Raw genomic sequence first — 26048 nt, 5'->3', positions numbered from 1 at the left:
TCAAACGGTGCTTTCTAAGATCCAGTCGGAGCCACACCGCCCTTTGTCCGAGTCTCCGTCCCCTTCCTTAGGGAGTAGCATCCCGCCCATCGATTGGCTCCTTTTGTTCCGCATCATGCGCCCCAATTTGGGTGCTCCTCCTCCTCCTTGATGGGAGGAGTGAGTCTTTGAACCCCCCTCGTTGAGCGAGTACCTCCTCCTCGCCCTGCTCCTCCCTCCCTCCTCGGCAGGCAGAGTCTGGTACTTGGCGGAGGAGGAGGCGCGAGGGGCGCGGCGCAGGATGGGGGTGTCTCTGAAGCGGATGGACGGGACGGGGCTGGGGGTGGCGAGGGGGCTGCAGAAAGGGGACGGGGCGAAGGGAGGCGGCGTTTGGTTGAGAGAGGTGGAGTTGTTGCGGTTGGTGTTGAGGTTCTCCAGCGGGGTGAAGGAGAGAAGAGCAGAGGAGGCGGTGGAGGAGGAGGAGGAGGGAGGGCGAGGGGAGGGGGAGGGCAGGTTTTCGGCGGCGACAGAGGAGGCGGCGCCGGCCGAGCCGGGCTTGCTCGGAGCGGGCTTCCGCTTCGGCTTGGGGAGCGAACCGGTGGCCGCGGATGACGTCACGCTAGCCGGACGATCGCCGCTGCTGGAACCGAGAACTCTCTCCCCAATTAAAGAGCTCCTCTCCCCGGCCAAAGATCCTCTCTCTCCGCCCGCTTTCTCCCGATCCCCGACCCCGGCTCCCGCGCCCGCCGTCGGGCTGCTGGCCGCCCAGGGCTGGCTGAGGACCGACGTGGCTGTGGAGCAGTCTGGCAGGGACGTCTCAGAGGAGTGCGTCATCGTGTCCTGCCTCCCTCCTCCTCCGCTCCTTTTCTTCGTGCCTCCTGAGAGATCGTCTAATCCGATCGAGCCGTGTTTGGAGGTGCTGGGAGTCACCGTGCATCCCTGCGACTGCTGCCCGTTGGTCTGCGAGTGAACGTTCGTCATCGCCAATGAAACGCCTTTACCGCCCTCACCAGGGTTACACACCTGAGACAAAAGACAGAAGGAGGGAGGGAGCTTTTGATACTTTGTCCATATTGTAACTGTGAACTTTCATTTCATTTCAATGGAGCAGTTTGAAATGAGTTGGTAAAAAGAGAAATAGAGACAGGAAAACAGACAAGACCATCAGATTGACAGAGAAAGAGAGAGACAAATAGACAGAGATATGCATAATAGCACCCCTAATTCGCCTTATTCTCATAGCAGCCAAATTTAATTTCCGTTATACTCCGGGTGGGAAAAACCACACAGAACAAAATAAAAAAAATGGCAGACTCAATCAGTATTGCCAAATAACCCAAGAGGGTCCAAATCAAAAACAACTGGATTGAAGGGAACATTCATGATATTGAAGTAAGTCAAACTGTTTTAACTAGATGAAGTCACCTAGTAAACAATGTCACTGTCAAAGAAGTGGCGTTAAGGATATGAAGCATGATATTACCAGTGCTAAAAATCATGGCTGTAAATACTGTCAGTTGATGATTAGACCTGGGTGGAATATGGCCACCATGTGAATAAAGCCAATTGTCTCAAGTATTAAAAAACTTCTCCTCCCAGTCAACACCTCCCCTTCCCGGCCAAAGTAGATTAAGACAGACAGACAAACCTTGTATCGAATCATCAGTATGATGATGAAAACGAGCACCGAGGCCACTATTATCCCTCCGATGATGATGATCATCGTCCCGCCGAGGAACTGCGACTGCATGAAATGGCACCTCATGTACTCCGACTCAGTGGTGAACTGCACGCAGCCGACCACGCGGGTCGCCGTCAGCGAGGTGATGACGTCATCGTAGATGGCCAGCACGCACAGGTCGTACTGGGTCCCTGCCGCCAGGTTGTTGACGAGGAAGTTCTTGCTCGTTGGGGGGATCATTCTGCGGAGGGAGAGGGAAGGGAGAGCTCATATAAATAATAATATAAAGACATGTATTTATGTCTTGACAGCTTTCACAGTAAATCATAAAAGGGAAATAGTATCCAGCTTGCGATGAATAATTCTGGATATGCTCTGGACAAATACAGAGGTACTTTGTCACTTTGAGTTTCAGTTGGTTATTTTTCTCCACTAGACACTTGTCACATTGCGGGAGAGGGTTTGCACACTCGTCCTTCAGTTTCCCTAAAACGGCTTGTCAGCTTTCCTGGATTTCCTCATTAAAATGCTAATCAAATTCCTCATTAAAACCAACGGGGACAGCTAGCTCAAAGCTTGCAGTCTTCTTTGTACTGTGGGGAGGGAATGAGCATTTTGGCCGGGTTAGAGGTTTACTCTTGAGTTCCAGTTATGTGAAGGTTAGGGTAAAGGTTAAGGTCAGACATTAAGCGGTTAGTATTAAGGTGCTAGGGAATGGATGTAAGTCACTAGAGTGCCCTCACTAGAATAACAACACAAGGATGTGAGTGTGTGTGTGTGTGTGTGTGTGTGTTTGGCTGTGTGTGAGCGTCTATATGACCCCATGAATACTAATAGGACCGTTTGAACGTTGTCTGACCCTGAGTGTTCTCCCCTTTGCTTCTCTTGATGTTTTCATCACTATAGCAGTGAACCTTGGCCACCAAAGTCACACACACACACACACACACACACACACACACACACACACACACTCACAAACACACACACATACACACTCACAATGCCATTATTTCTGGTGGTGGGACACATAAAGTGACATTGCTGTGTGCGGGTTAATGAGAGGAGCAAATGTCACATGCACCTACATGCTCACATATGGGCATCCACACTTGTATACATAGACACACACATACACACACAGACATAGATTAATCTCCCTATTATCACGGTGGCCTCGGTCTTTGTGTGTGTGTGTGTGTGTGTATGTGTGTGCATGGTAGCAAGCTAAAACAGCGATATCTTAGTGCCAAAATCTGTTTTTGTGTTTGTTTTTAAGTCTGTGACCCAGACATTCTAGGTTCATCTATTACTTGCAGGCTCAAACACTGTCAGGCTCTGAAACAAAGAAACTACTGTTTACTAACTCATTAATATCTCTCTGGGATATGCATTTATATGTGTGTGTGTGTGTGTGTGTGTGTGTGTGTGTGAGAGAGAGAGAGAGAGAGAGAGAGAGAGAGAGAGAGAGAGAGAGAGAGTGCCCCAGGTAAATAGTCATGAATATTCAGTGGATTGTTGGAACGTTTCTTGACCCTGACTGCTATCACCTTTGCTTCTTCGATGATTTCAACATTATGGCAGTGAGCTCTGGCCACTGACACACACACACACACACACAGGCAGATGGCACATGGACACACATACACATAAGCACTAACAAACACACTCGCAAGTGTAGAAACACACACAGCTAAACCTCCCAATTATAAATGTGTCCTTGGTGCCTGTGGTCTGAAGAGTCTAGCTAACAGCAATAACCCAATGTCAGAAATGAAAATAAAAAATAACGTTTAACCCTGAGACACCCACATCTGACTTTCGCAGGCTTAGCATTGCCTTTCCTCTTCATCACCCACAGTATTATTATTGTTATTATTATTAAGCATATTCTTCAAGATACCCAAAGTCACAAATTCTACATCACAGGTTTTAAAGAATAGTCATAATCGCATTATTTTATCGATACTATAGAAGGAAAATCTATCTAGCTCTAGATCTATGTATCTAGCATCTATCTAGAGCATTTTTTCCAGCTTAGCCATGCTTCTCTATTAATAAATGACATTCTCTCTTTTCTTCTCCTCTCAAACCTTTCCTTCCAAGAAACCATTAGCAACGCGACTCCTCTTGGACACAGACCAAATTAGGAATGTTTCTAAACGAACCCATCCAATCGGACGCTTCGGCCAACAAAATTCACATCTCACGGTGAGTCTTCGTTGTCAGTCTGAAAGCCAAGCTGTAGCCATTTATAATTCATAGACACAAGGTTCATGCAGGATGATGCGTTCGCCGTATTTGCCTCTGCCGCATTGGCGAGTTAAAAAAATACATGCAAAACGGTTGATTTTTCTCTTGCAAGTGATTATTTCTTAACTATGTGAGCCGTTAGCGCTGTGAAGTCATCCAAGCCGACTCATTCATTGTGGCTAATTTCTTTGTGTCTGAGTTGGATCTTGCTGCCAGTATTTGAAGCCCTACAGTGGGCAGATGATTGCCTTGGCCGAGACTATTACACTAATCTATCTACTCTGCTCTGCCAAGCCCTCAGCCCAGGGCGCCTCTGTGTGTGTGAGTGTGTGTGTGTGTGTGTGTGTGTGTGTGTGTGTGTGTGTGTGTCTGTGTGTGGTTTCCATTACACTTCCATTACACTTTACATAGAAAGTGTGAGGGAGAGAGAAAGTGTGTGTATGTGTATGTCCCTCTCTGCACATTTATTAGAGTATGCATTTGTGTACCTATGTCTACCTGTGTTTGAGTGTGTGTGTGTGTGTGTGTGTGTGTGTGTTTGTGTGTGTGCGTGTGTGTGGGTTCCATTACACTAATCTTCTCCTCCCATGGCAGCCTCCTCTTCCCAGTGGTTGTCACTGTGTCTGGCTTTCTGCCAGTATTCATCACTGATACAGCAATACGTGCTGGTGAAACCGAACCCTTATTGTGTACGTGTGTGCATGGATGTGTGTGTGTGTGTGTTAATCAACTCTAGCTTTCTTCACCACAGGCAGGGCAAAGCCAGGAGGCCAATATGATCTCCATTAGTCGCTCTCAGCTTTTTGTCTCAAGACAAATGAATGCCTCCATGCCCAGAACAGTGAACTCTTGATACCAGATTGTTCCATTTCACTTGATTAAATATTGGAGAAAGCCTACTGGCTACAAATAATGCATTATTCCAGAAGAGAAAAGGCATTCATTCAGACAAGACCAGGGCTCCCAGGTCGAGCTGGACCTGTGTGATCTGCTTGACAGAAGGACAAGTATCTCCAGGTGCTGATGTCCCTAAGAGACTGTAGGAGTTTCAGTAGGTCCTTGTTGAGCTGCCATGTCTGAAATGCCTGCGGCCGTTCATTGCAGAGGTATTGGAAGATTGCTTTTTCCATTTCACATTTCTCTACAGTTCAAATTGCTTGTGGAAGTGTTTTGCCTGCAAGTAGAATGTTAATTTCAAGTTCCCTGGTTTTGAGCTATGATCGGTGATTGGTTTTTATTTTTATTCTTGTGTTTTCAATTGCTGAGATGCTCACACCTGGCAAGTAACTGGCACAAAGCTTGTTTTCAGTTGTTTAAATTCTATGAGTCATGTCATGACCCAGGATTTAGAAGCACAAGTCTACTGTATGGTTTTGGTTACACTGGTTTTGATTACCAATTATTTCACAGTGAGAGAAAGAAAGCACACATCTGGCAAAATGAGTAAAACCAAGTAGTTAAAAATAGATTGTAAACAAAACAGGATATTTGGAGATATGAGGTTTCTGCACAGATTGAAATCAACTGAAATCCCAGACTGAATTTACCCGCATATGTCAACTCCGTCACAACATATGTGTAGGAGTAGATATCACTTTGCTCTTAATATGTAATATTACATGTATAGCTAACGTACATTTCAAGCAAATTTCAGATGAAATAGTGCATACAGTAGTAGAGATGTTGCCTACTGGAGTCGTCTTGGTGACAAGTGTGTAAAAAACCTTTGTAATACCAGTGGGCTCTTTCTACCATCCATTCTCATTCTAATAGTGTTTGAGCAGAAAACAATTGTAAATTGTACAGCAGTGTTCCTGAAACAGGGTTGGGACCAAAATGTAGGTCACAGGAAAATAAAAGTAGGTTGTCCAATTATTGTGGAAAGTGGTATCCAGTGCTGCTGGCTATTTTGTGTTAAGAAAAGCCTCCTGTGCTCCTGCAATGCAAGCTAGGCTAAATTAAATAGCCTAAAATATGAAAACTTTATCAGATAAGCCTGTAATAGCCTGCAAAATCTGTTATGGATCGTGAGAATCTTTTATTTACAATGCAGATTTTGCACATTGTGTGGATGTACAGTATGTACTGTATGTATGTATGCATATACAGTACCATGATATTTCACTTATTTCATATTGCATATACTGTATATATATATATATATATATATACAGTATATATAAATATTTTTGGTGTATTTTCATTTTTGTCATTGATTTTTTGTCTCATTTTCTAGTTCTTTTATTTTGCATTATTTGTGTTTTATTTAAATTGCTTTATTCTCATTCATATTCTATTTCTCGTTGCTGTACCCTATTACTTTCTCCTGCGATGGCCCAATTTCCCCACAGGGATCATTAATTTTTCATCTTATGTGATCTTTGTCTTTAAATTCGGGCCTCCAAAGACAGTGATCTTCAGGACACTTTCCTAAAGATCCCAAATCCAAATCTTTAGAGCTGAACAACTGTTAATCTCTTATTCACTGCCAACAATCTGTTGGCTTCAAAACAAAGCTGCCACTCCTAATGGATTTGACGTTGATGGCTAACAGCTAACAAAGCTAGCTGCTAATGCCTCAGCCTAAAATGATAATGCCTTAACAATGAGCGTCGCTCATTGGTAAAATAAAAAGCTATCTCCTAACAACATGGCTACAGTGCTGTCACCTTTTCATGTTGTAAACAATTAAACAATCTCAAAGTCCAACTCAGTCCACTTTAAGGCACATGAGTACCCAACCAAACCAGTTAAGAGTCACTGGTCTATAAGCACAAAGTGAAGAGGATTAATGGTAGCTCAACTACTGCCCCATTACTGCTGACCTCAAAGCTAATGTGGCTTACACAGCAGATGGCAGAGTGCCATGCTAATAGGTCTGCGTCTCTCAGGCAAACAGAAAACATTACACTATCAGGACCTAGCGTCATATCTCTGTTTTACCATACATAATGCCCCGGATGCCAAAGCTAATGGCTAACAAGCATCCATACCCATAGGCAGAGGTAGAACAGGGATATTGAGCCCGAGCCTGGCGGGTTTAGCTAGCTGCCATCTCACCCTCCAGTTTCACTAAACCCTGTTAGCCAACAGCTAGTGCACTAGTAATATTTCCATGGTTTCAGTCCTGTAAAAGTCCCAGCACCAACGGACTTTGGAGCAGATCATAGTGTGGAAATTACTTTTCCCACTAACGAGTAGTGTAATTGCTATTTCAATTTCAGTCATATTACTACAGTTACCAATCAAAAAAAAGTTATTACTTTTGTTGTTACTCTCTACATACCAGATTGCACCTGAATCATCCAAAACTATAATTATCCCCAGCCCACGATTCTTTTTAATCATAATCATCCTCACACACTAAAATAACGTGGATGACAAATGGCTGAAAAGTTGACTTTCTCCAGGTCGAGGTGTTCCCACTATGTACTCCTCTCTTATCGAGCAAAAGGATGACGCACATAAGCTGTTTGTTTTCCCTCATCGTCCACAGGAGAGGAAAAATCAAGATTTTTCAAGGTAAGAGAAAATGCAATTGCCAATTTTGGGGTTGTAACGAATTGGGGTGTAACAAATGACTGCTTCCAGAAGAGTAATATTCATTTTCAAATTAGTAATGAATAATATATTATAAGCCCAACACTGCAGATCAAACAGAGCTTGACCAATTGAATATGTGCAGTCAAAAGCCGTTTAGTTATGCAGAAAAGTCAAAAGCCTAAGCAACAATAAATTTGATTATTTTGATGTCATCTACAGTATAATATGGATTCACATCAATATTAGTGTGAAGCAAAAGACAACACTGCTGCCTTCATTGCCTTCAAATCCTGTCAAAACACTGACACCGGTTTTATTTCCACCAGCTTTATCTATTAGAAAATGACCATTATGTTGAAGTCCATGCAGTTAATTATGACAAATGAGTTTATTTGTCAATGGGGAGAAGTAATCAGGGATTTTCTCAGGAACGAAGGCAACCAGCAGGGGCCTTAGTTGTCACTTTTCCTCCCTATTTCAAAAACAAAAGAAGGAAGGCTTTATGCTTAGCAAGATCATATTACTGCTGACCTCAGTGCAAACATGCATAGTAGAGTAGACGCCAAAGTGCCATGCAACGAAAGCTGTCCCAGACACAGGGAAGACATCTCAGCACTATCTGTAGCTATAGACCTTCATCTGCCCAACTCGGATCCATTCCTTCACTCTAGCTGAGTCATCTCTACATCCCTCCTTAATGCTGTGGTTGTCTCCTTACATCCTTCCTTCCTTCCTAACTTGCTTTCAGTTCCATTTGTCCAGGTTAGCTGAATTGTCTATATCTCTCCTTAATGCTGTGGTTGTCTATTTCCTTGCTTTATTCATTCCTTTCTTACTACTTCCTTCCTTCCTTCGTTCCACCCCTCCTTCTTTTATCCTTTTTTAACTCCTTTGCTTCCTCTTCCCTCCCATCCTTTCTACGTGTGTCCTTTTCTCGCATGATTCATTCTTCCCACTCTTTCTGTCTTCCTTACTGCCAGCCATCCTTTCCTCTTTGGTCCTATTCTCCCATCCATCCTTCCTCTAGCTCTTCTTTCTTTCCTTCCACCTCTTCCTTCCTTCCCCATCCTTTCTTACGTCCTTCTATTCCTCTTCACGCCCATCCTCCGTCCTTACTTCCTTCCCTCCTCCTATCCTTTCTTCTTCTGTTTTTCCTGTCCTTCCACTTTCTCCCTTCCTTCCTTCTTGCATCTCTTCCTTCCATGCCTTTCTCCTCCCTTTCATCTCTTCCTTTGCTCCTCACCTCTTTCCCTCATCCTTTCTTACTTCCTTCTTTTCCTTCCCTTTCTCCGTCTTTTCCTTCCTCCATCCCATCTTTTCTTCTTCTATGCTTTTCTGTTGTCCTTCCTTCCTGCCACACCTTTCTTTCTTCTTTTCCTTTTTTTTTTTTTTAATTTTGGCCCTCTTTTCCTTCCTTTGTCCCATCACTTCTTCTTCTGTCCTTTTCTCTAATTCTTCCTTCTTGCCACTCTTCCTTCCTTCCTTCCTTCTTTTGCTCCTTCCTTCCCTAATTCATTCCTCCTTCCCTCCCTTTCACCAGTCTGTCTTTCCCTCCTCCCTTTCATCCTGTCCTTCCTTTCTTCCTCACATCCTTTCTTCTTCATTCCTCCCACTCTTCTTTCCTTACATCTATTCCTTCCTTCCTTCTGTTTTTCCTCTTCCCTCCCCCTCTTCCAGCCCTTTTTCCCTTCCTTCCTTCCCTAGTTCATTCCTCCTTCCCTCCCTTTCACCAGTCTGTCTTTCCCTCCTCCCTTTCATCCTGTCCTTCCTTTCTTCCTCACATCCTTTCTTCTTCATTCCTCCCACTCTTCTTTCCTTACATCTATTCCTTCCTTCCTTCTGTTTTTCCTCTTCCCTCCCCCTCTTCCAGCCCTTCTTCCCTTCCTTCCTTCTTTCCTTCCTTCCTTCCTTCCTTCCTTCCTTCCTTCCTTCCTTCCTCCCTTCCTTCCAGCTCCATTCCTCCAGTTTAGCTGGGTCATTTTCTCCTTAGTCTGTGGCTGTCTCCTTCCTCCCTTCCTTCCTTCCCTTCTCTCAATCATCTCTCCTTCCAGATTTCTTCCTCCAATTTAGCAAAGTCATCTAAACCTCTCCTTAATACTGTTGTTGCCTCCTTCCATCCCTCCTTCCTTCATTGCTTCTTTTTCCTTTTTCCTAACCCTCGCATCCCTCGCACTCTTCCTCCCTTCCAGCTTGGTTCCTCCAGTTTAGCGGAGTCATCTAAATCTCTCCTTAATGCTGTGGTTGTCTCCTCTGCGCTCCCGGTCCACATTTAAAACCCCATAGACCACTTAGAACAATCACATTGTTACGTTAGGCCCACGATATGTTTATGGCACCATAAAATCAGAATTGGAACATTACAGCGGGATAAAGGCGGATGTTTTTTACGCCTTAAGCACAGCTGAGGTAGGTGTTATACCTGGGCCGCGGGGACCGTTGGCAAGGATAAAGCACTCCCTGCTAGTGAGAGTGTGTGCGTGAAGGCGTGTGTGTGTGTGCCTTTTAAAAAGCCCGGACTCATCCCCCACCCCCTGTTGTGTAGCTCATAAAAAGCTTGCCACGCAATTTGCTTGATGTGTAGTTTTTTTGGCAAATGGCAACCAGCCCCTGTAGCTCGATGGATCTGCTGGAGTGGAAAACGACTGCTGAAAGAACAAAGAGGGAAAAAAAGCAAACAACGGGCAGAGCAGATGAGGACTAGGATAGAGGGAGAGGGGGATGGATTTGGGTGTGTGTAAGTGACTTTGCGGATGTAGAAGTGGAGTTTGTGTCCTGTGGAAGAGAATAGAGGATGTCTTTAGGTTTGGCTGGATGTTTTCCGAGTCTTTATGTCTGCGGGCCCAAGCCTTTAATTAAACATTTGTCTGGGACTAGGTGTTTGTGTTTATTTTGTACATATGCAAGGCAAATACCATTAGAGAGGCCTTACATCCCTCCTTCCTCCCTTCCTTCCTACCTCTCTATTTCCCTCCCTTCCTTCGCTTAACAATTCTGATAATCAATTTATCTGTTTCTTCCTTTTTCTGTCTTTTACATACCGTAGATCCATTTACTTTCATCATTGTGGTCATGCTTTGGATGGGAATCTATCTATCTATCAATCTATCTATCTATCTATCTATGCCTTCCTTTCTTCCTCCCTTCCTTCTATTCTTTCTATTCAGGTGAAGACGCTTATCTTTTACAGCCGTTTAACTATCATCATTGTCTCGTCTATTCATCCACTAATCAACTGACCTATTCATCCATTAATTTGTTCATTTCATTCTTTCACTCCGGACTCGCTCCCTTTCATCAATTAAAGGTAATAAATGGCTCTCCGTCTGAATAAGGGCACGCTCTCTTTTGTGGCCGTTTTATGGTCATCGTTGTGGACACGCTGTTGGCTGTGAATTTTACTATCATCATCGCCGCAGCTGTGAGTGGTTCAATAAAACCAGTGGAGTGTAAAGGCCAATGACAGCGTGTACTGCTCCTGCCGTGATAGGTCAAGTGTAAAAGGTCACCACCGTTTCATCTCCATCAGCCTTCCCTTGACCTGACCCTATAAGGGGTTAATGGCTGAGGCTTAGGTGACGGATGTGTGGATGGCTCAATTTAGTTTCTTCTCGTTTCCCCATAAGTAGTTTCAAAGGAAAGAAAAAAACCCCAAACAAACCAAGGTATTACAGTTGCTCAGTAGATGGATGAGAAGCATCAGGAGATTAGGACAACAACAAAGAATTGTTCTCTTTGTAGCTATTGTATTTTACACTATTTTGGTTGTATATTTCCGGCTGTTGGCAAAACATCTACAGGTTCCTGCAATGTATGAAACAGTATAGTCGAATGTGTTAGTGGCTTAAATACATGCCTGATTCATCTGCAAAATTGCCAGCAAAATCTATTTGGGCCCAACAGAAAAGTTGGCCCAAAAAAAACCTGAAACTGTTGGTCCCCAGAGAAAAAAAGTCTGGAAATTGCTATTCTAAATTCCCTCGAGAACACAGTGGAAGGGTGAGCAGTGGATTATGTTCAGTAAAATGTCCCAAGAGGAAACCTGTGTTCCCACACTTTTCATATTCTCTCCCTAAACACAGATATAGATAGATAGAGAAAAAGAGTGAGAAATAAACAAAGACTTATTATGCAGAGGAAACACATACTTTATCCACCAGCACAGCATCTGATTCATGGTTTCAGGGCAGCCGAAGCTCAGCTCAACTTCTACAATTCAAAAGTTAGGCTAAAGCTCAAACAAAGTGAAAGTGTTCAAGACACAAACGCTATACATCCAGTGATGTAGTGGTAAATAAAAAGTTGGTTAAAACTCTGACCTGTTAGTTTAATTTAGTTTAATTAATTTAATTCTACTTTTTTCCTTAAAAGACCCTATCTTTATATACAGTAACCTACATCAGTCTGATGATACTTACTATAACTGATACTATATATTTACCTTCTACAGATTACAGTCAGCCTAAAAAGGTGTGCATACTCTGTGCTGCAAGTATAGGTGGGCTTCTTGTATAGCCTATATCATGTTTTGATGATTAAACCCCCCCCCCAAAAAAAAACCATTAAGTTCATCATTCAAAATATCTAAAATGAAGATTTGAACCTTTTACCAAACAAGGATTTAAATTGGCTTCTACCCTTTAAAAGAGTAACCTTTATTTGTAGTAATTTTTTGTGCTATGAATCATTCTGTAGGTGCCACTTTTTTCAGAGTGGATGTCTCATTTAGAAACACAACTCTTCCTTTCAACAAAACCCGTCCACTGTTATCACAGCGAGTTTGCTGTTTTTGAACACGGAGTTTACTATCGGAGTTGAGTGGGCAGCTGGCTGGCCTTGTGGTTAGAGAGACAGTCCTTCAGCTGGAGTATATCAGCAAGCATCCTCCCTGCTGAAGTGTCCTTGAGCAAGACACTGAACCCCTACCAGCTCCTAGTGTTGATGTTCTGTAACTGACCCTGACCTCTGACCTCCCCGTAAGTGAACCGGCATGGATCGATAAAGTCAAGCATTATTATTATTAGATTTTGGATGTGCAACGTTTTGTTCTACTAAGAGGCTACCATAATTGTGTGGGTATGCCTTTAAAAGCTTTAAACCACCATTCATTCATCCATTTGTTCACACTGGGAACTGAATGCACAGTGTGAACAAAGGAAACAAACATCCTCCCCCCTAGAGGTCTATGAGAGAGCATTATGTTGAACAGGTAGGGACTGAAGCGCAGAAATATCAATATGCTGCAAATCAATAAGCACTCACTGAACCCGAAAAGATGTGCTCTATGTAGAACAATGGGCCTCGTCTTCCCTTGTCTGTCACTCTCTATCCCTCCCTCACTCACTTTCTCTCCTCTGTGCCTTTCTCTACCTTTCTCACTCTTCTTTTCTCTCTCTTTCTCTATTCTCTCCCTCCCACTCCACCTCTCTCTCCCTCTCGCTCCTCTCTGTGTTTGGGTAATGAAAAAGCCGAATCAATGGGTTGTTGCTTTGTGCTGGCAGAGGTGTTGAATGGAAATCAATCCGCTATCTAAAGACAAGAGAACTGCAAAATAACACTGAGGAACACACATGGCTGCAGAGCTTAATACCAGAGGGGGTGGAGGAGAAAGAGAGGGAGAGAGAAAGAGGTAGAGAGGGAATAGCTGGAGAGAGGAGTTGGAGAAGGATGAAGAGAGAGGCACAAAAGGCAAGGTAGAAAGTGGGAGAGGGAGAGAGAGAGAGAATCAGAGTGACGGCAGTGAGACGAATGTGATACTTTATTGATCTCTGTAGGGAAACTCTCTTTTTTGCTTGAAGCCCTCCACAGGCTTTGGGGGCTGGGGAGATGTGGGTGGAGAAGTCTCTGGCTACTTGTGGGTGCACAGAGATACCAAGATGGAGAAACCATGTGTCTGCATAACAAGAGGCAGACAGAAGCAGAGACAGAAGAAAACAGAATCCGATTAAATAACCCCATAAAACCTACAAACAAGGCCTTTTCATCCTGCAGACGAGCAAAGGCTTTGGTGTGCTTTTGGGGAAGAGAAAGAGAGACTGACAGAGAGAGGGAGAGAGAGAGAGAGAGAGAGAGAGAGAGAGAGAGAGAGAGAGCATATCTATACACAGAGAGAGAAAAAGACAGAGAGAAGCTTTTCTTTGCAACAGTTTCTCCAACTATCTCAACGTGAAAAGCTCTGACGTTATCTTAACAGACAGCTATAAATCCCAGCGGCGCCGTCTCTCGATGATGCATACTCTGAATGGGGTTAAGTGCTGATGAATTATGTACAGAGATTAGGAATAATATGCAAGGCAGATAATACCGGCAGCTTACTCTATGAATGATCTCTGTTTGTTAATTATATATTTGTGTAGCCAGAGAGAGAGATAAAGACAGCGAGACATTAACGGTGAACGTGGCAAATCTTTCTCTGAGAGTGAGAAATCTTTTCCGAGTCCCAAGCAGCACAACAGCCGAGGACAGCGTCATCATCGTGAGACAGACGGCCAATCCCGCCGCTCGCGCTGTCTCTTGCTGATGATGCGTACTGATGAAGTATGTATACGGATTAGTAATGATGTGAAAGGCAGATAACACTGGCAGATTTCCACACGAATGATCTCGGTGTTTGTTAATTCCCCCCAACCCCCCATCCCCCCCCCCCCGTCCCCGTCTCATCGGGGTAAATATTTAGCCTAGTTCAAATAACAATCATTCCCGGCGAAATAGATATAATCTGTATAATCCTGAGCAAATGGCAAAAGTCAAGAAAGACTGGCAGAGCGCTGTCTGTCAAGGCCGTCCTGGTGACTCAGCAGGCTAAAGCGCACTCCGTTGTATTGCTGGGTTTGGATGAGGATCGTGAACTTTCTCAGGTTATTCGCTCTGTCTCGCCATTATCTTTCCTATTCCACGTCCAGGTCGGGCGTGTTGTCGCTCACTTGCCCTGATATGAACTAACTGTCTCTATTGTAATGTACTAAACAGTGACTGATACTCTATACATGTATGTTCTGATGAAAACAGTGTACATACAGCCTCACTTTTTCTGGTTTTGATCTGGTAAGGAACGTATACAAATCAGCACTGTGCATGTGTTATCTACATCTGTAAATTGAATGTACTGTATTTGATAAGATACAATGCAACGTGAATACAATGCACATTTTGCGCATCCTGTATATACGCTGTAAATTCACATATGTGTTCTTTATATTACCATGTCTTCTCATTTATATAGGCCTATATCACATATCGTTTCATTCATATATTTTACTTAACATATTCTATTATTGCTGATTGCAATACATTTAATACCCCCCATTTGCTCTATTCTTATTTCTATCCTACTTCTTCTGTATCCTATTACTACAGTAGCTGCTGGTAACAGCCCAATTTCCCCACATGGATCATTAAAGCTGCATCTAATCTGGTGGAATCTAATCTATACAGCTTAGCCTTGAGTAATTTTCTCCCCCCACATAGGGCATATCGTCATTCAGTTCCCCTTTATTGTAACATACTAACATACTAGACTGATTTCGTCAGTCTTACCTATACACCAACGAATCGTCCTGGCTCCCGTTGTACTGAATCTGGAACATCCTAATGCCCGGAATATTCCTCTGGAAGTTGAACTTGATCAGCGCCGTCGATGACGTGGCCTCGGCGATCACCACCCGCTTATCCGCCCCGCTCTTCACATCGCCCGTCACGTTGCTCCCGTTGGCTCCGCCGCGGGTCGACGTGGAAATGTCCGACGACCCCGGGTCGGGCTCCTGGATGTTGTTGGTGTTGTTGGAGATGTGGGGGAGCTTTATGATCACCAGGTCCACCGTCTGGTGGGCTTCGCCGGCGGGGTTGGAGGAAATGCAGGTGAAGGAGCCGGTGTCTTTGACGGTACTAATGAGGATGTCCAGCGTCCCATTGGTGTAGACCAAAGTTCTGGAGGAGTTGGATACCAGCTTGCCCTCGGGAGAGATCCAGTGGATGGCCGGCTCCGGGTCGCCCCTCGCCTTACACCTTCAGGGAGAAACAAGACAGAACTGGGTCAACTGTACAGTACAAACAGAGCACTTCTTCATGGCAGGTTCTGGGATCCCCACACCTTCCCTCTGGGACCAACCTGGGAGAGAAAGTGCCTGAGTGTTATCTATTATAGACACAGAATACATTTATTTGAGTTAGAATACTGGGTCACCTCACACCTTGCATCTGGGGAGACACAGTGGAGATGGAATCAATCATTTCTGCAACCAAATTAAGAACAGTCAAGCCTCATTTGCTTTCACCCAATGTCACAGTTCCTATATCTGGCTATTTGCACTCTTCCTAGTTAGCATTCAGTGTAAATCGAGTCTATACGGAGCGTACAGAATATTAAGATCACCTGCTCCTTCCATGAATTAGACCAACCAGGTGAATCCAGGCGAAAGCTATACCTCATTGATTTCACCTATTAAATCCACTTCAGACATGAAGGAGAGACATAGATGAAGGGGAGGAGACAGGCTAAAGAAGGATTTTTAAGCCTTGAGACAAGTGAAACATGAATTGTGCAAAAGGGGGTACAACTCATGTAATTTGACTATTCAGGAACTTGAGGAAAAGTTGACTTTCTATTTATGTCCATGCATTATTGACATCTTACAATGTATTTTAATCTGAATAAATGCTTCACATTATATTTACATTTTAGGCGATACTAGCTGAAACTTACAATATGTCAGCAGTAGAATAATAATGTGAGTTATAAAAGTGACTAATAACAGGTAGTAATAAGTAATAAAAAATAAGGAGTGCAAAGGTCAGGGCCATAGCGACCTTACAGTATTAATATATAATAGTGTCTATAGAACAACCATTTAAGGATGAACTGTGACAAAAAGAATAGAATGAGAAATGAGATGAAATAGAATAAGAGCTAAGGAGAGAGGGGGGATTTTTCTTGGATTTTGGCCCAGGGTCATAAACATTCTGTACACATGGGAGACAATGTCTGCTGTGAGCTAAAGTGAGCTCCATTTGAGCTCCAAATTGCATTCAGTTTGGTTCATTTGGGGAAGTGAAATGGAGCAATTGAAAGGAACACCTAGCAGTGCATTTCATAGGTGCCATGTCACCTTATAAACAGTGATGAAGTGGTCAAATAAAAGCTGGGTAAACTCTAGTCAGTGATCACCATAAGATGAAAAAATATATATGTTTTAAAAATCTAGTAGTATAAAAAACAGGATAGATTTAGTGTATTGATCTACCTCACTGATTTCTCTCTCCCTTATTTTTGTCATAGTTCCATATTTGAAAATAATGTCTATCATGATTGCAAGAGTGTGACCAATATATATGCAAATGAACTAATCGTCCTCTCCCAGACTTCTTGTTGTCTTGATTTACTTCTCTCTTTCTTTAACATTTTAGCTGGATCTCCCTGTCTTGTGCTTAATTGAACACCAGAGCATTTCACGTGTTCTAGGGCGCCTTGTCAACAGCTGATTGAACATAATGCACAACTAGGAGAATTAAAACAGGGTGTGTGTGTGTGTGTGTGTGTGTGTGTGTGTGTGTGTGTGTGTGTGTGTGTGTGTGGGTGGGTGGGTGGGGTGGGGGTGCAGGGCAGAGAATAGTACAATAAGGGAGAGTGAAGTGGAACAGAGAACAGACTACTCTCTGTCCCTCGAGTGTTCTCATCTTGTCTAAGTATAGGGTAATGAGAGGAGGTTTGTGGAAAAGAACAATAGAATACAATGAATGAGAGAAACAAAGAACCAGAACAGAGCACAGACTAAAAGTATGTAATCAAATACTACTACTTTCCACCATGCTTTTTCTGTTGTTTTGATTCTGTTATCCTACCTAGTCTGTCTTTGCTTGTCACTTTGATTTTTTTGTTGTTTTGTTCTGAGGTGAATGTTTTCACCCATTGTTTTTTTTTTTTAATCTTACCTGTATAGATCATTGATTGACATTATTGATTGCATCGTTTCTATTCTACTCTATGTTTTTTCATGTATTTCAGCAATGTGTGGATGTGTTATACCATTCTGCCTCTGTTGTTGTTCTAATAAACTTCAAGCTTCAATATACAACCTTTTGTCTTGAAACAGAAAGTACATTTCTCCTCAGTTGGTCAAGTTCCTGCCTCAACTCTCATCTTGATGAGCTGTCTACATTGAAACAGAATATAGCCGGAGGCTGAGGTAACCGGCTTCCATAAAGCCACAACAGGTGTTGAAGAAGGAGACAACAAACAAAAAAACATATAAAAATACTGCTGATATTCACCTGTCTTTTTGAACGTGCTTTGTTCAGCCTCACTGGTCTTTCTACTGCTTTCCCTCATTGTTATTGCTATGACTTCCCTGCGCCTGATAGCCACAACCAAGCTCACTGCTGGCCACACCCAAAGCAAATGGTTTACATCCCAAAACGTCTCGAAACATCACTGAAAAGCCGGGGATTCTGGAAAACGTGGATTCAGGCAAACAGGGGATTTACGTATGTAAATTCATGCAGCACTCCGATGTGGTGGAACTATCTGGCGGTGGGTGGAGAGTAAAACAGAGCGGAGCGGGATAAAGTCAAACAGGACAGGTAATCAGTCATACCTGAGTGCAACTCTCTGCCCTTCCAGGACCCTCATCTCATGGGAGTATCTGGTAATGAGCGGGGGCTCGCAGAGGAACTCCTCCTCGGGGATGGACCAGAAGTATCGGCCGGAGAGATGTTGGGGCGAGGCGCACGTCTCCAGGTCGTCCTCCCTGCTCAGCCTTCGCAGCCAGAGTAGCTCACAGTTGCAGTGGAGAGGGTTCCCACCAAATGACAGCGCAAAAGAAGTGGAGGTCAGGATCCCTGATGTAGCCAAGACCTGTAGGGGTAAAACAATGGTTGTATTCTTTAAAACTTTACTTAAAATCAGCATCATTTAACCAAAGTGTAGCTTTTGAAAGAGCTTTAAGGTGATTTGACTGTGAAGCATGTTGATCTTGTCCCATTGACTCCTGTTCATTTAACATTAGAGGTGGCTAAATTGTGCTGATGTTTTTGTTTTGGAGTGCCAAACCATGCATTATCACATCTATCTCATCTGTAAACCAAGCATGGAATTGTTCTGTTCTCTGCCAAATAGATTAACTGACCTCTTGATGGAAGGGCCGACTGTAAGCAGTTTTTCCTGTAATGCAGTTTGGAGTTCATAATGTATTTTGCAGCTGTAAATGGACTGCTTATGTAAATAGTGAAAACAAAATGAAGCAGTGTTTTGAGTTATGGGGAGGTCTGAAAGTTGCAAAGAGAATGTTTTCCGTCAGCAAGTCCTAACCTTTCCAATCATTGGCCGTGAATAAACAGCAGCTGAATTCGGTTGTCACTGTGACTCAATCTCATTTTCTCAGTGTTGTTCACACACAGGGCAACATATCACACTGCAGTTAAGTACAGTTGTCACTCCTTATTGGAGTGCTTCATCCTGTAAAGTTCACACTGGCAATCGCATTCTACAACCGCACTCACTGCCAGACAGATTCAGGTATTGACTCCTGAATTTGAGCGCGGACTCGGTTAGTCCGAGTAGTGTGTGCCAGAATCACACTAGACAACTGGTTGTTAAGTGATGTAAGACGAAACAGTTATGTAACATTACGTTATCACTGTTTATCTGCAAAAAATGGTGGATAGAGAGGACTGCTGTGTCATGGCTAGAGGGGATCCACTGAACTCAATGGAGTTCAGAGTGTGGCATATGCTCCGGGGCAGTGCAGGTGCTGTAGTGCATGGCCAGTGATGAATTGTTAATGGCTTTCCAAGAATTCTGAATATTTTTGTTAAACTCTTTGCCATTCCCACCCTGTCACTGCCTGCTCTTTTTAACATACATTCAGACCCACATACACCTTCATTCCTTTAAATCACTATTCTTGTTCTCTCAATGTTTCTGTACCACAGATGGAGAAAATAGAAGAAAAGAGGTAGGTAACGGAAGACCTGGAAAAAGCCATAGAATCTGAACACACCACATACGCACACTTTTTTAATATTCCAATAAACAATGCTTGTTCCCCCATGTTCTCTGTAGTGAGACTGAGTAATTTGTTTTGACTAACAAGCAATTTATATTATCATTTGCACCTTGTAGCATTGATTGCTATATGTAATTAATGAAGTGTCTATCCTGATAATGAGACTACTTAGGTGTATCTTATTCTCACTATTTATTATAATATTCCTGCTGTGGCCTCCAGTGACATCATCATCAGACAGCTACCCTACTCGACTACAGAGCTTTGTACAGCACACTGATGATGTGTATATAATGTAGTATGTATATGCATGTACTGTATATGATGCTATGTAAAGCCCTTTGCGACATGTTGTGATAAAGGGCTATATAAATAAACTAGACTAGACTAGACACACTCTAAGTCGCCCGAGAGGCGTCACTTCAACAAAATGCGGATACCCTCTAGGGTTGGGCGATATGTCAAAATTTTCCTACCGGCCACCGTCAGCCCAACAACCGGCGATTGCCGATATATTCGCCGGGTGTAAGAGCGGCTGAGATTGTGACTAAAGTTACAAAGAGAATAGCTGGTCCACCTTAAAGGTCAGTCCACCTTAAGTGAGCTTGGTCAGGTTAGCCATTGTCGCTAACTTCGGGGCTAACCCCCTTCACTTTAATCAAAAACTAAACTGTACACACTGTCGCTGCCCGATCTGAGTCAACCGTAGATGACAGTCGCGCACATCTCACAGCGTCAACTTCTAGTATGTAACGTTAGCTAACTAGAGAAAATGTCCGCTAGCCGTGATGCTAATTTTCGCTATGTTCAACTCCATTGACTTATGCTAAAAACGTTAGCGATCTAAAAGGCCGCTAGCTGCAACGCAAATTAGTGCCAAATCCCATTTGATTATGCTAAAGTGTTAGCGACTTAAAAACTGGATCTGAAATGGGTTTGTCGCTGCCCGATCTGAGTTGAACATACCGAAAATTAGCATCACGGGCTAGAAGTTGACTGTCGCTGTGAGATCGGGCAGCGACACACACATTGCACTGCTACATTCACAGCTGCACTGCTACATTCACAGCTATACTGCTAACTTCATACTCTCTGCTCCGGATCACGTCGGAAATCAAGTGTGTTTATGTTTATGGTTGTACTAAACGCTAAACGTTGTCCTAAACGGAAGGCGGAGTGAAAAGGCAACTGTCATAGAGAGGGTGGAGACGTGATGTTTAAATACGGGATAACGGCGCCCAACTCCAACAGCCAGTTCATATTCGCGCACGCTTTGAATTGCGCTTTACAGGTTAATTATTTACTATTAAATTAGACCATTAAATTAGCAAAATCAAATGACAAAAATCGCCCAAAAAAATCAACCGGCGATGGACTCAGCCAATCGCCGATAGCCGATATATTCGTCCTATCGCCCAACCCTAATACCCTCCAGCCATGACCGTTGGGAGACAAAATTATTGATGACTATTTGGACAGAGGAGGACATCCAGCCTGTTTCCTCCCATTGCAGTTGCTCCCACCAGTTCTGTGGTCTGGGAGCAGCCCAAATGTTGCGGTCAACAGAAAGCACGTCGCTCAAAAGCACCAGGTTTGCTAGAAGAAAGAGAATACGACGCCTCTGTCCGTGTCTCTGGTTACGGGTGTTGTCAAGTGAATTGAAAATACTGTCTAAACCGATAATAGCAGCAGCCATATTGGTTTGAAGCATAAGTGTTACTGTGGTTACAGATGTTATTTACAGCCATCACCAGACCGGGGGTGTGGAGTGACTCCCTCTGCCCATACATACACTGTTCTGCTCTAATGTGCACCATACATAATCACATTCACTCTCTCTCATAAATGGAGGAGGTAATATCTAATAGAAATAAATAAAATGAATCTGACAAAACCCCAATAAAACCCCAAAACCCCTCAGGATACCTGTGCTCGTTGGAAAAGTGGGTCCGGCGGTAGTTTCTGGAGTTTGTTGGAGGTGACGTCCAACCGGTTGAGTTTCTGGAGCAGGGAAAAGGTTCCCTCTGGGATATAGTCCAACATGTTGTGGTCCAAACTCAGGGTGTGAAGGCTAGTCATTCTCTGTAAGAGGGAGAGATGAACAGAGAGAGATACACACAACTCTATCAGTCCAACATAATGTGGTTTAAAGTCTTTTGAAAGAAGAAGTACTGAGATAGAGGGAAGGTGAACTAAGGTGAAGGAGTGAAGGAGGTGAGAGAAATATTTTAATACTTCTTTAAACTTCACCTGGATGCCTTCCCAAGGTGTAGAATCCAGGTTATTGTAACTGTCATTTTAATCTCTCACTTCTTTTCAGTTCATAAGAACATAAGCTTAATCCTACAGAGTCTGGTCTTTGCACTACTGTAAATTCACCAAACTTTTGTCAAGTACAATAAATGTAAAAGAATTTGACATTTTACAGCGTAACTAGGTAAATTACGTCAAGGGACTCCATCTTAATATTAGTGAACCCGACAGGTTAGGAAAGCTGCTCTGTGTGTTTTCCATGTGACCCTGACCTGGATGGCCTCCCATGGGATGGAGTCCAGGTTATTGTAACTGAGGTCCAGTTCTTCCAGCGCCAACAGGTCATTGAACGCTCCCTGGTGGATCAGAACCAGCTGGTTGTTGTTCAGGATGAGGTGGTGGAGCTTGGACATCCCGCTGAACGTATCGTTGGCTATCCTCGTCAAGCGGTTACTGGAGAGGAGAGAGACACACATAGAAACAGACAGTCTGAACAGAGAGAAAACTTTGTAGGCACGCTACCTTGGAAACAAGGTACGACACCTCAAGCTCACTAAGAGAGTTGGTAGCCAAAGTGGCTACCAACTGTTTTTCCTCAGTGCCCCCTAGTTTATCACTGTAAAATCTGTGAGGTAATGGGTCTTTCAGACACACATTGCTTTCCATGGCAGCCAGTATAAGTTGGTTAGTTTTGTCTCTTTTATTTGACTAGTTTGCCGCAAATTCACCCCATGTATCCCATCACAGTACCAATCTATTTCATACAAATACCGATCTATTCCATACCAACACCAGTCTGTGTCAATCCATACCTGTTGAGGTGAAGGGCTCTGAGGTTCTCCAGATCGGCGAAGGCATGAGGTGTGATGTAGGAGATGGTGTTTCTGGATAACGTTAGGTCCACCAGTCGTGTCATGTTTGCAAAATCTTTCCTCTTCACACTGTGTACACAGATAAGCAGAGTAAAATTAGATGAGGGAAATAAATCCAAGTACCTGAAACAATGTTAAGTCCATCAGCATCATGTTTGCCATCATCAAAGGTTTTTTGTCCATGAGAAGCCTTTTCATGACAAACTTTTTTCCACAACTAAAGATGTCGGGTCACCTTGCACCTAGCAGTGTCTATTGGCTTCAATGAGGAACGCCAACAATGCTAAAAAGACACTACTTTGGTTAACTGAAGCTCTAAGAGAGAAACTTCCCTCTCAATGGGACTGCTGATAAAAAAATAACTGAACAGAAACTGTGAATGTCAAAGCATTCCTTTAAAAGCTTTGTGATATGTTGCACGTTTGTCAGTCCTTTAATAGCTTTCAAATGCACGGAAGACTTGAAAGAAACATTTTATGGTGAAAGTCTTTCAATATTTCAAGGCAAAATTCACACGAAAACAGAATTCACATATGGTATTCCTTTTATCCCGGGCAGCTCATTCAATATTTGTGAGCATGAACAACTCTTTTCCAAGGGCTACAAACCGGAGAACCCAGACTCTAATCTATGATGTCATCAGGAGACAGCCTTGAGCGCCTCCATTGACAATGAACTGGAGATTTACTCTGTGGCATTGAAGAATGATTTTTGTTTTGTTTTGTGTTTTTTTTTTTTACACCCAAATGAGTTTTATTTTATATATCCCATATAGCCCATATCCTCGTAAAATCACCCTGGGTGCTGTCACTCTGTCCAAAAAGTCAGTGTCTTATTCATCTTCACTGGAGCAGCTCCAGGCTTTGTCGCTTGATGACATCACAGATTAGTGTCTCGCCTCCCTTCTCTCCAGCTTCGAGCAAAAGTTGTTCATCCTCACAAAGAAAGACTTTTTTCTTTTTCTGGGTGGAAGTAAGCAAAACGATGACAAGAACATTGGAGATCAACTCTGTTTGGTTTCTCTGATCATTCACACGGAAGCCGGAGTAGAGGTAACTGAGTTATCCCAAGACAGGATAAAATTGCCAATTTTGGGGGTGTAACAGAAAAGTAATATAACGAATAGCAACAATAACAGCAATAGTAGCAACAGTGGAACCACAAGGCGGTACTTCACACTTCAGCTATCTGATCAGAAGATTGATTTTAAGATATTACTGGTTACTTTTTAAGCCTCAGCTACTTCTGGTTCTAGCTACATCTCTCATTTTATAATATTTTGTGTTGTACAAATGGAGTTTATATTTTTTAGTTATTAGTAGTAGCAGCAGTAGTAGTACTGTAGTAGTTGTTGCAGAAGCAATAGTAGTATTAGTAGTTAGTCATAGTAGTAATAGTAGTAAAAGTAGCATCAGTAGTTGTAGTGGCAGTACAAGTCATTGTAGTTGTAGTAGCAACTATAGTAGTAGCAGTTATAATGAAAGTCGTAGTGCTAGCAGTAGTAGTAGTAGTAGCAGTGTAGTAGTAGTAGTAGTAAAAACAGTAGCAGTAGTAGTATTTGTAATAGTAGTGGCATAGTGAAAGTACTAGTGGTAGTATTATTAATGCAGTTATTACCTTGTGACAAAGTTGTCAGCCAGCCGTAACTCCACTGTATGCCTGTCAATATTTGGCGGTACAAACAGCAGACCCTTCTTGGCACAGAGGGTTGCCAGGTTGGGTGATAGGATCTGGCATACGCAGCGCTTAGGGCAGATTTGTGCCCGCACTGCCATGGCAACTGCCAGCATCACACACAGCAACAGCCTCTCCATGGTTACCACCCCACCTGGATACAACACCTGAAGATGAGACAGAAAGAGAGAGAAGCTTTTTAATGACGGTGGTCATGCGGTGGCAGTGGGCATGAAGGTCTATCAAATGCAATTTACAGTGAAATTGAACATACACACTGTATATTATAGCTTATGTCACACAAGATACAAACATGAAGAAGAAAAGAGACAGAGACAGAAAATAGCAAGAGATAGAAAGAAAGAAAAAAAAAGGCAGTACTCCTCACCACTCAATATAATTATTGGGAATTATTACCCATTAACATCATCTTAATGATCAGTCTTTCTGCAATGTAAGGAAAACCCTGTGTGCCTCAGACTTTGTGCACAGTGCAACTTTTCAGCCTCGGTTCTGCATTGTTCATTCTTCAGTATAAATTGCTCATGGTGCACTGGAATAATACTCTGCTCATCACCAGCTGCACTTCCTTCTATAGCTGCAACTATACTGTATTCCAATCTGTCTGAATGCAGGGCTACTCAATATTGAATGGTGAGTGTATATAGTGTAGGTAGAGGGTTAAGTGCAGCATAGTGTCTGTAGAATGACTTGCACTGTCCATTTACACTGTATGAGCTCCTGTTGTGTACTGTGTTAGTATGCACTGTCGCTTGTTTTCTCGGCACCAATGTCACAGAGAAAAACTCCTGCACGTTTATTGCAGTTGGCATCTGAGGTGATTCTAAATCTGACAATGTTAAAAATGTCAGACATGACTAGACAAACCCAGAGGATTCTGAGCTGAATCGCCACCCAGCGTTAGGCATCACCAATCAAACCAGGAAAAGAGGTTTTTGAGAGTAATTTATTACTCAGCAACACACACATGCAAGCACGCGCACACACACGCGTGCATTCAGTCATCATTAGTAAGCAGCAGTGCTTGTAGTTAATTAGGAAAGGTTTAGAGAGAGAGAGAGAGAGAGAGAGAAAATGCTCATTAATGACAACCTTGACTGGGGTTTGAAGGACATGGGAGAATCAGGATTAAAGGGATCACAGACACACACACACACACACACTCACACACAAACGCAAACACAACACATGCGGGGTGAGGGTGAAAAAACACATTGTTCAGGTTAAGCCTCAGTGAATCCTTCTCACACATTTAGAGGCTGTATAATAATGATTTGGTGAACTCAGTCCTGACCAGTGGCTGGGTGGTAACTCAGAAACACGTTATAATAATGTTTAGATGAGAAATGGCAGAAAGGTTGACTTTCTCTGGGTGGAAGTATTCCCACTACTTTGATTTTATTGAGTCATGAACATTGGACATCAACGCTGTTTGGTTAATCTAATTATTCGCACAGAAAGTCAAGGCATTCAAATGGTAACATTGGCCCTGACTCTGCACACCAGTAAAACCAGATCAGGACAAATAGCGGTAATGGTGTAATGGTGTTATGGGTGTCAAGATGACATAGGACAATACAATGACTGCCAGAAGGACAATCACAGAAAAGTGTTTGAAAATTGATTTTGTATGCTTTTCAGTAACTGACACTTTTCCTGATGCTCTCTGAATGGCCTCGGTGTGATAAACCCCACCTCTCTGCTGCTCCAAACAGGTTAATATTAAGGCTAAGAATCACTGCCAACCACTAGTTGACCCAGGTCTGATTAATAAAT

At 43.0% G+C, this 26048-nt stretch overlaps 1 protein-coding gene across 3 annotated transcripts; it reads right to left on the bottom strand.

Annotated features, from left to right (window-relative positions):
• lrfn5a (leucine rich repeat and fibronectin type III domain containing 5a) lies at window positions 1–24394 on the bottom strand. Of its 3 annotated transcripts, none has more exons than XM_071914951.2 (9): window positions 24195–24394; window positions 22518–22646; window positions 21978–22158; window positions 21379–21534; window positions 18043–18302; window positions 14990–15457; window positions 1628–1901; window positions 745–1002; window positions 1–693 (listed from the first exon to the last, which is right to left on the bottom strand). In XM_071914951.2, exons 1-9 carry the CDS (start codon window positions 24389–24391, stop codon window positions 1–3), a joined length of 2616 nt encoding a protein of 871 aa, XP_071771052.2. In that variant the 5' UTR covers window positions 24392–24394. The 3 variants fall into 3 exon arrangements, with proteins under 3 accessions (XP_071771052.2, XP_071771051.2, XP_071771050.2); XM_071914950.2 differs by having other exon boundaries at window positions 1–636; window positions 709–1002; window positions 24195–24391; XM_071914949.2 differs by having other exon boundaries at window positions 1–1002; window positions 24195–24391.
• Window positions 24395–26048: the final 1654 nt, after the last annotated feature.

Source organism: Centroberyx gerrardi, chromosome 17 (genome assembly GCF_048128805.1).
Source record: "Centroberyx gerrardi isolate f3 chromosome 17, fCenGer3.hap1.cur.20231027, whole genome shotgun sequence".
In the NCBI taxonomy this organism is placed as follows: domain Eukaryota; kingdom Metazoa; phylum Chordata; class Actinopteri; order Beryciformes; family Berycidae; genus Centroberyx; species Centroberyx gerrardi.
This window is presented reverse-complemented; position numbering and strand designations above follow the sequence as displayed.

What these genes read in the sequence shown, in the direction of transcription:
- lrfn5a (XM_071914949.2), bottom strand. Translation starts at nt 24,391, where the DNA reads ATGGAGAGGCTGTTGCTGTGTGTGATGCTGGCAGTTGCCATGGCAGTG. An exon ending in GCTGACAACTTTGTCACAAG is followed by an intron (nt 22,647 to 24,194) that starts GTAATAACTGCA and finishes CTGTGTACACAG; the next exon opens with TGTGAAGAGGAAAGATTTTG. An exon ending in TACTGATGATTCGATACAAG is followed by an intron (nt 1,003 to 1,627) that starts GTTTGTCTGTCT and finishes CTTTTGTCTCAG; the next exon opens with GTGTGTAACCCTGGTGAGGG.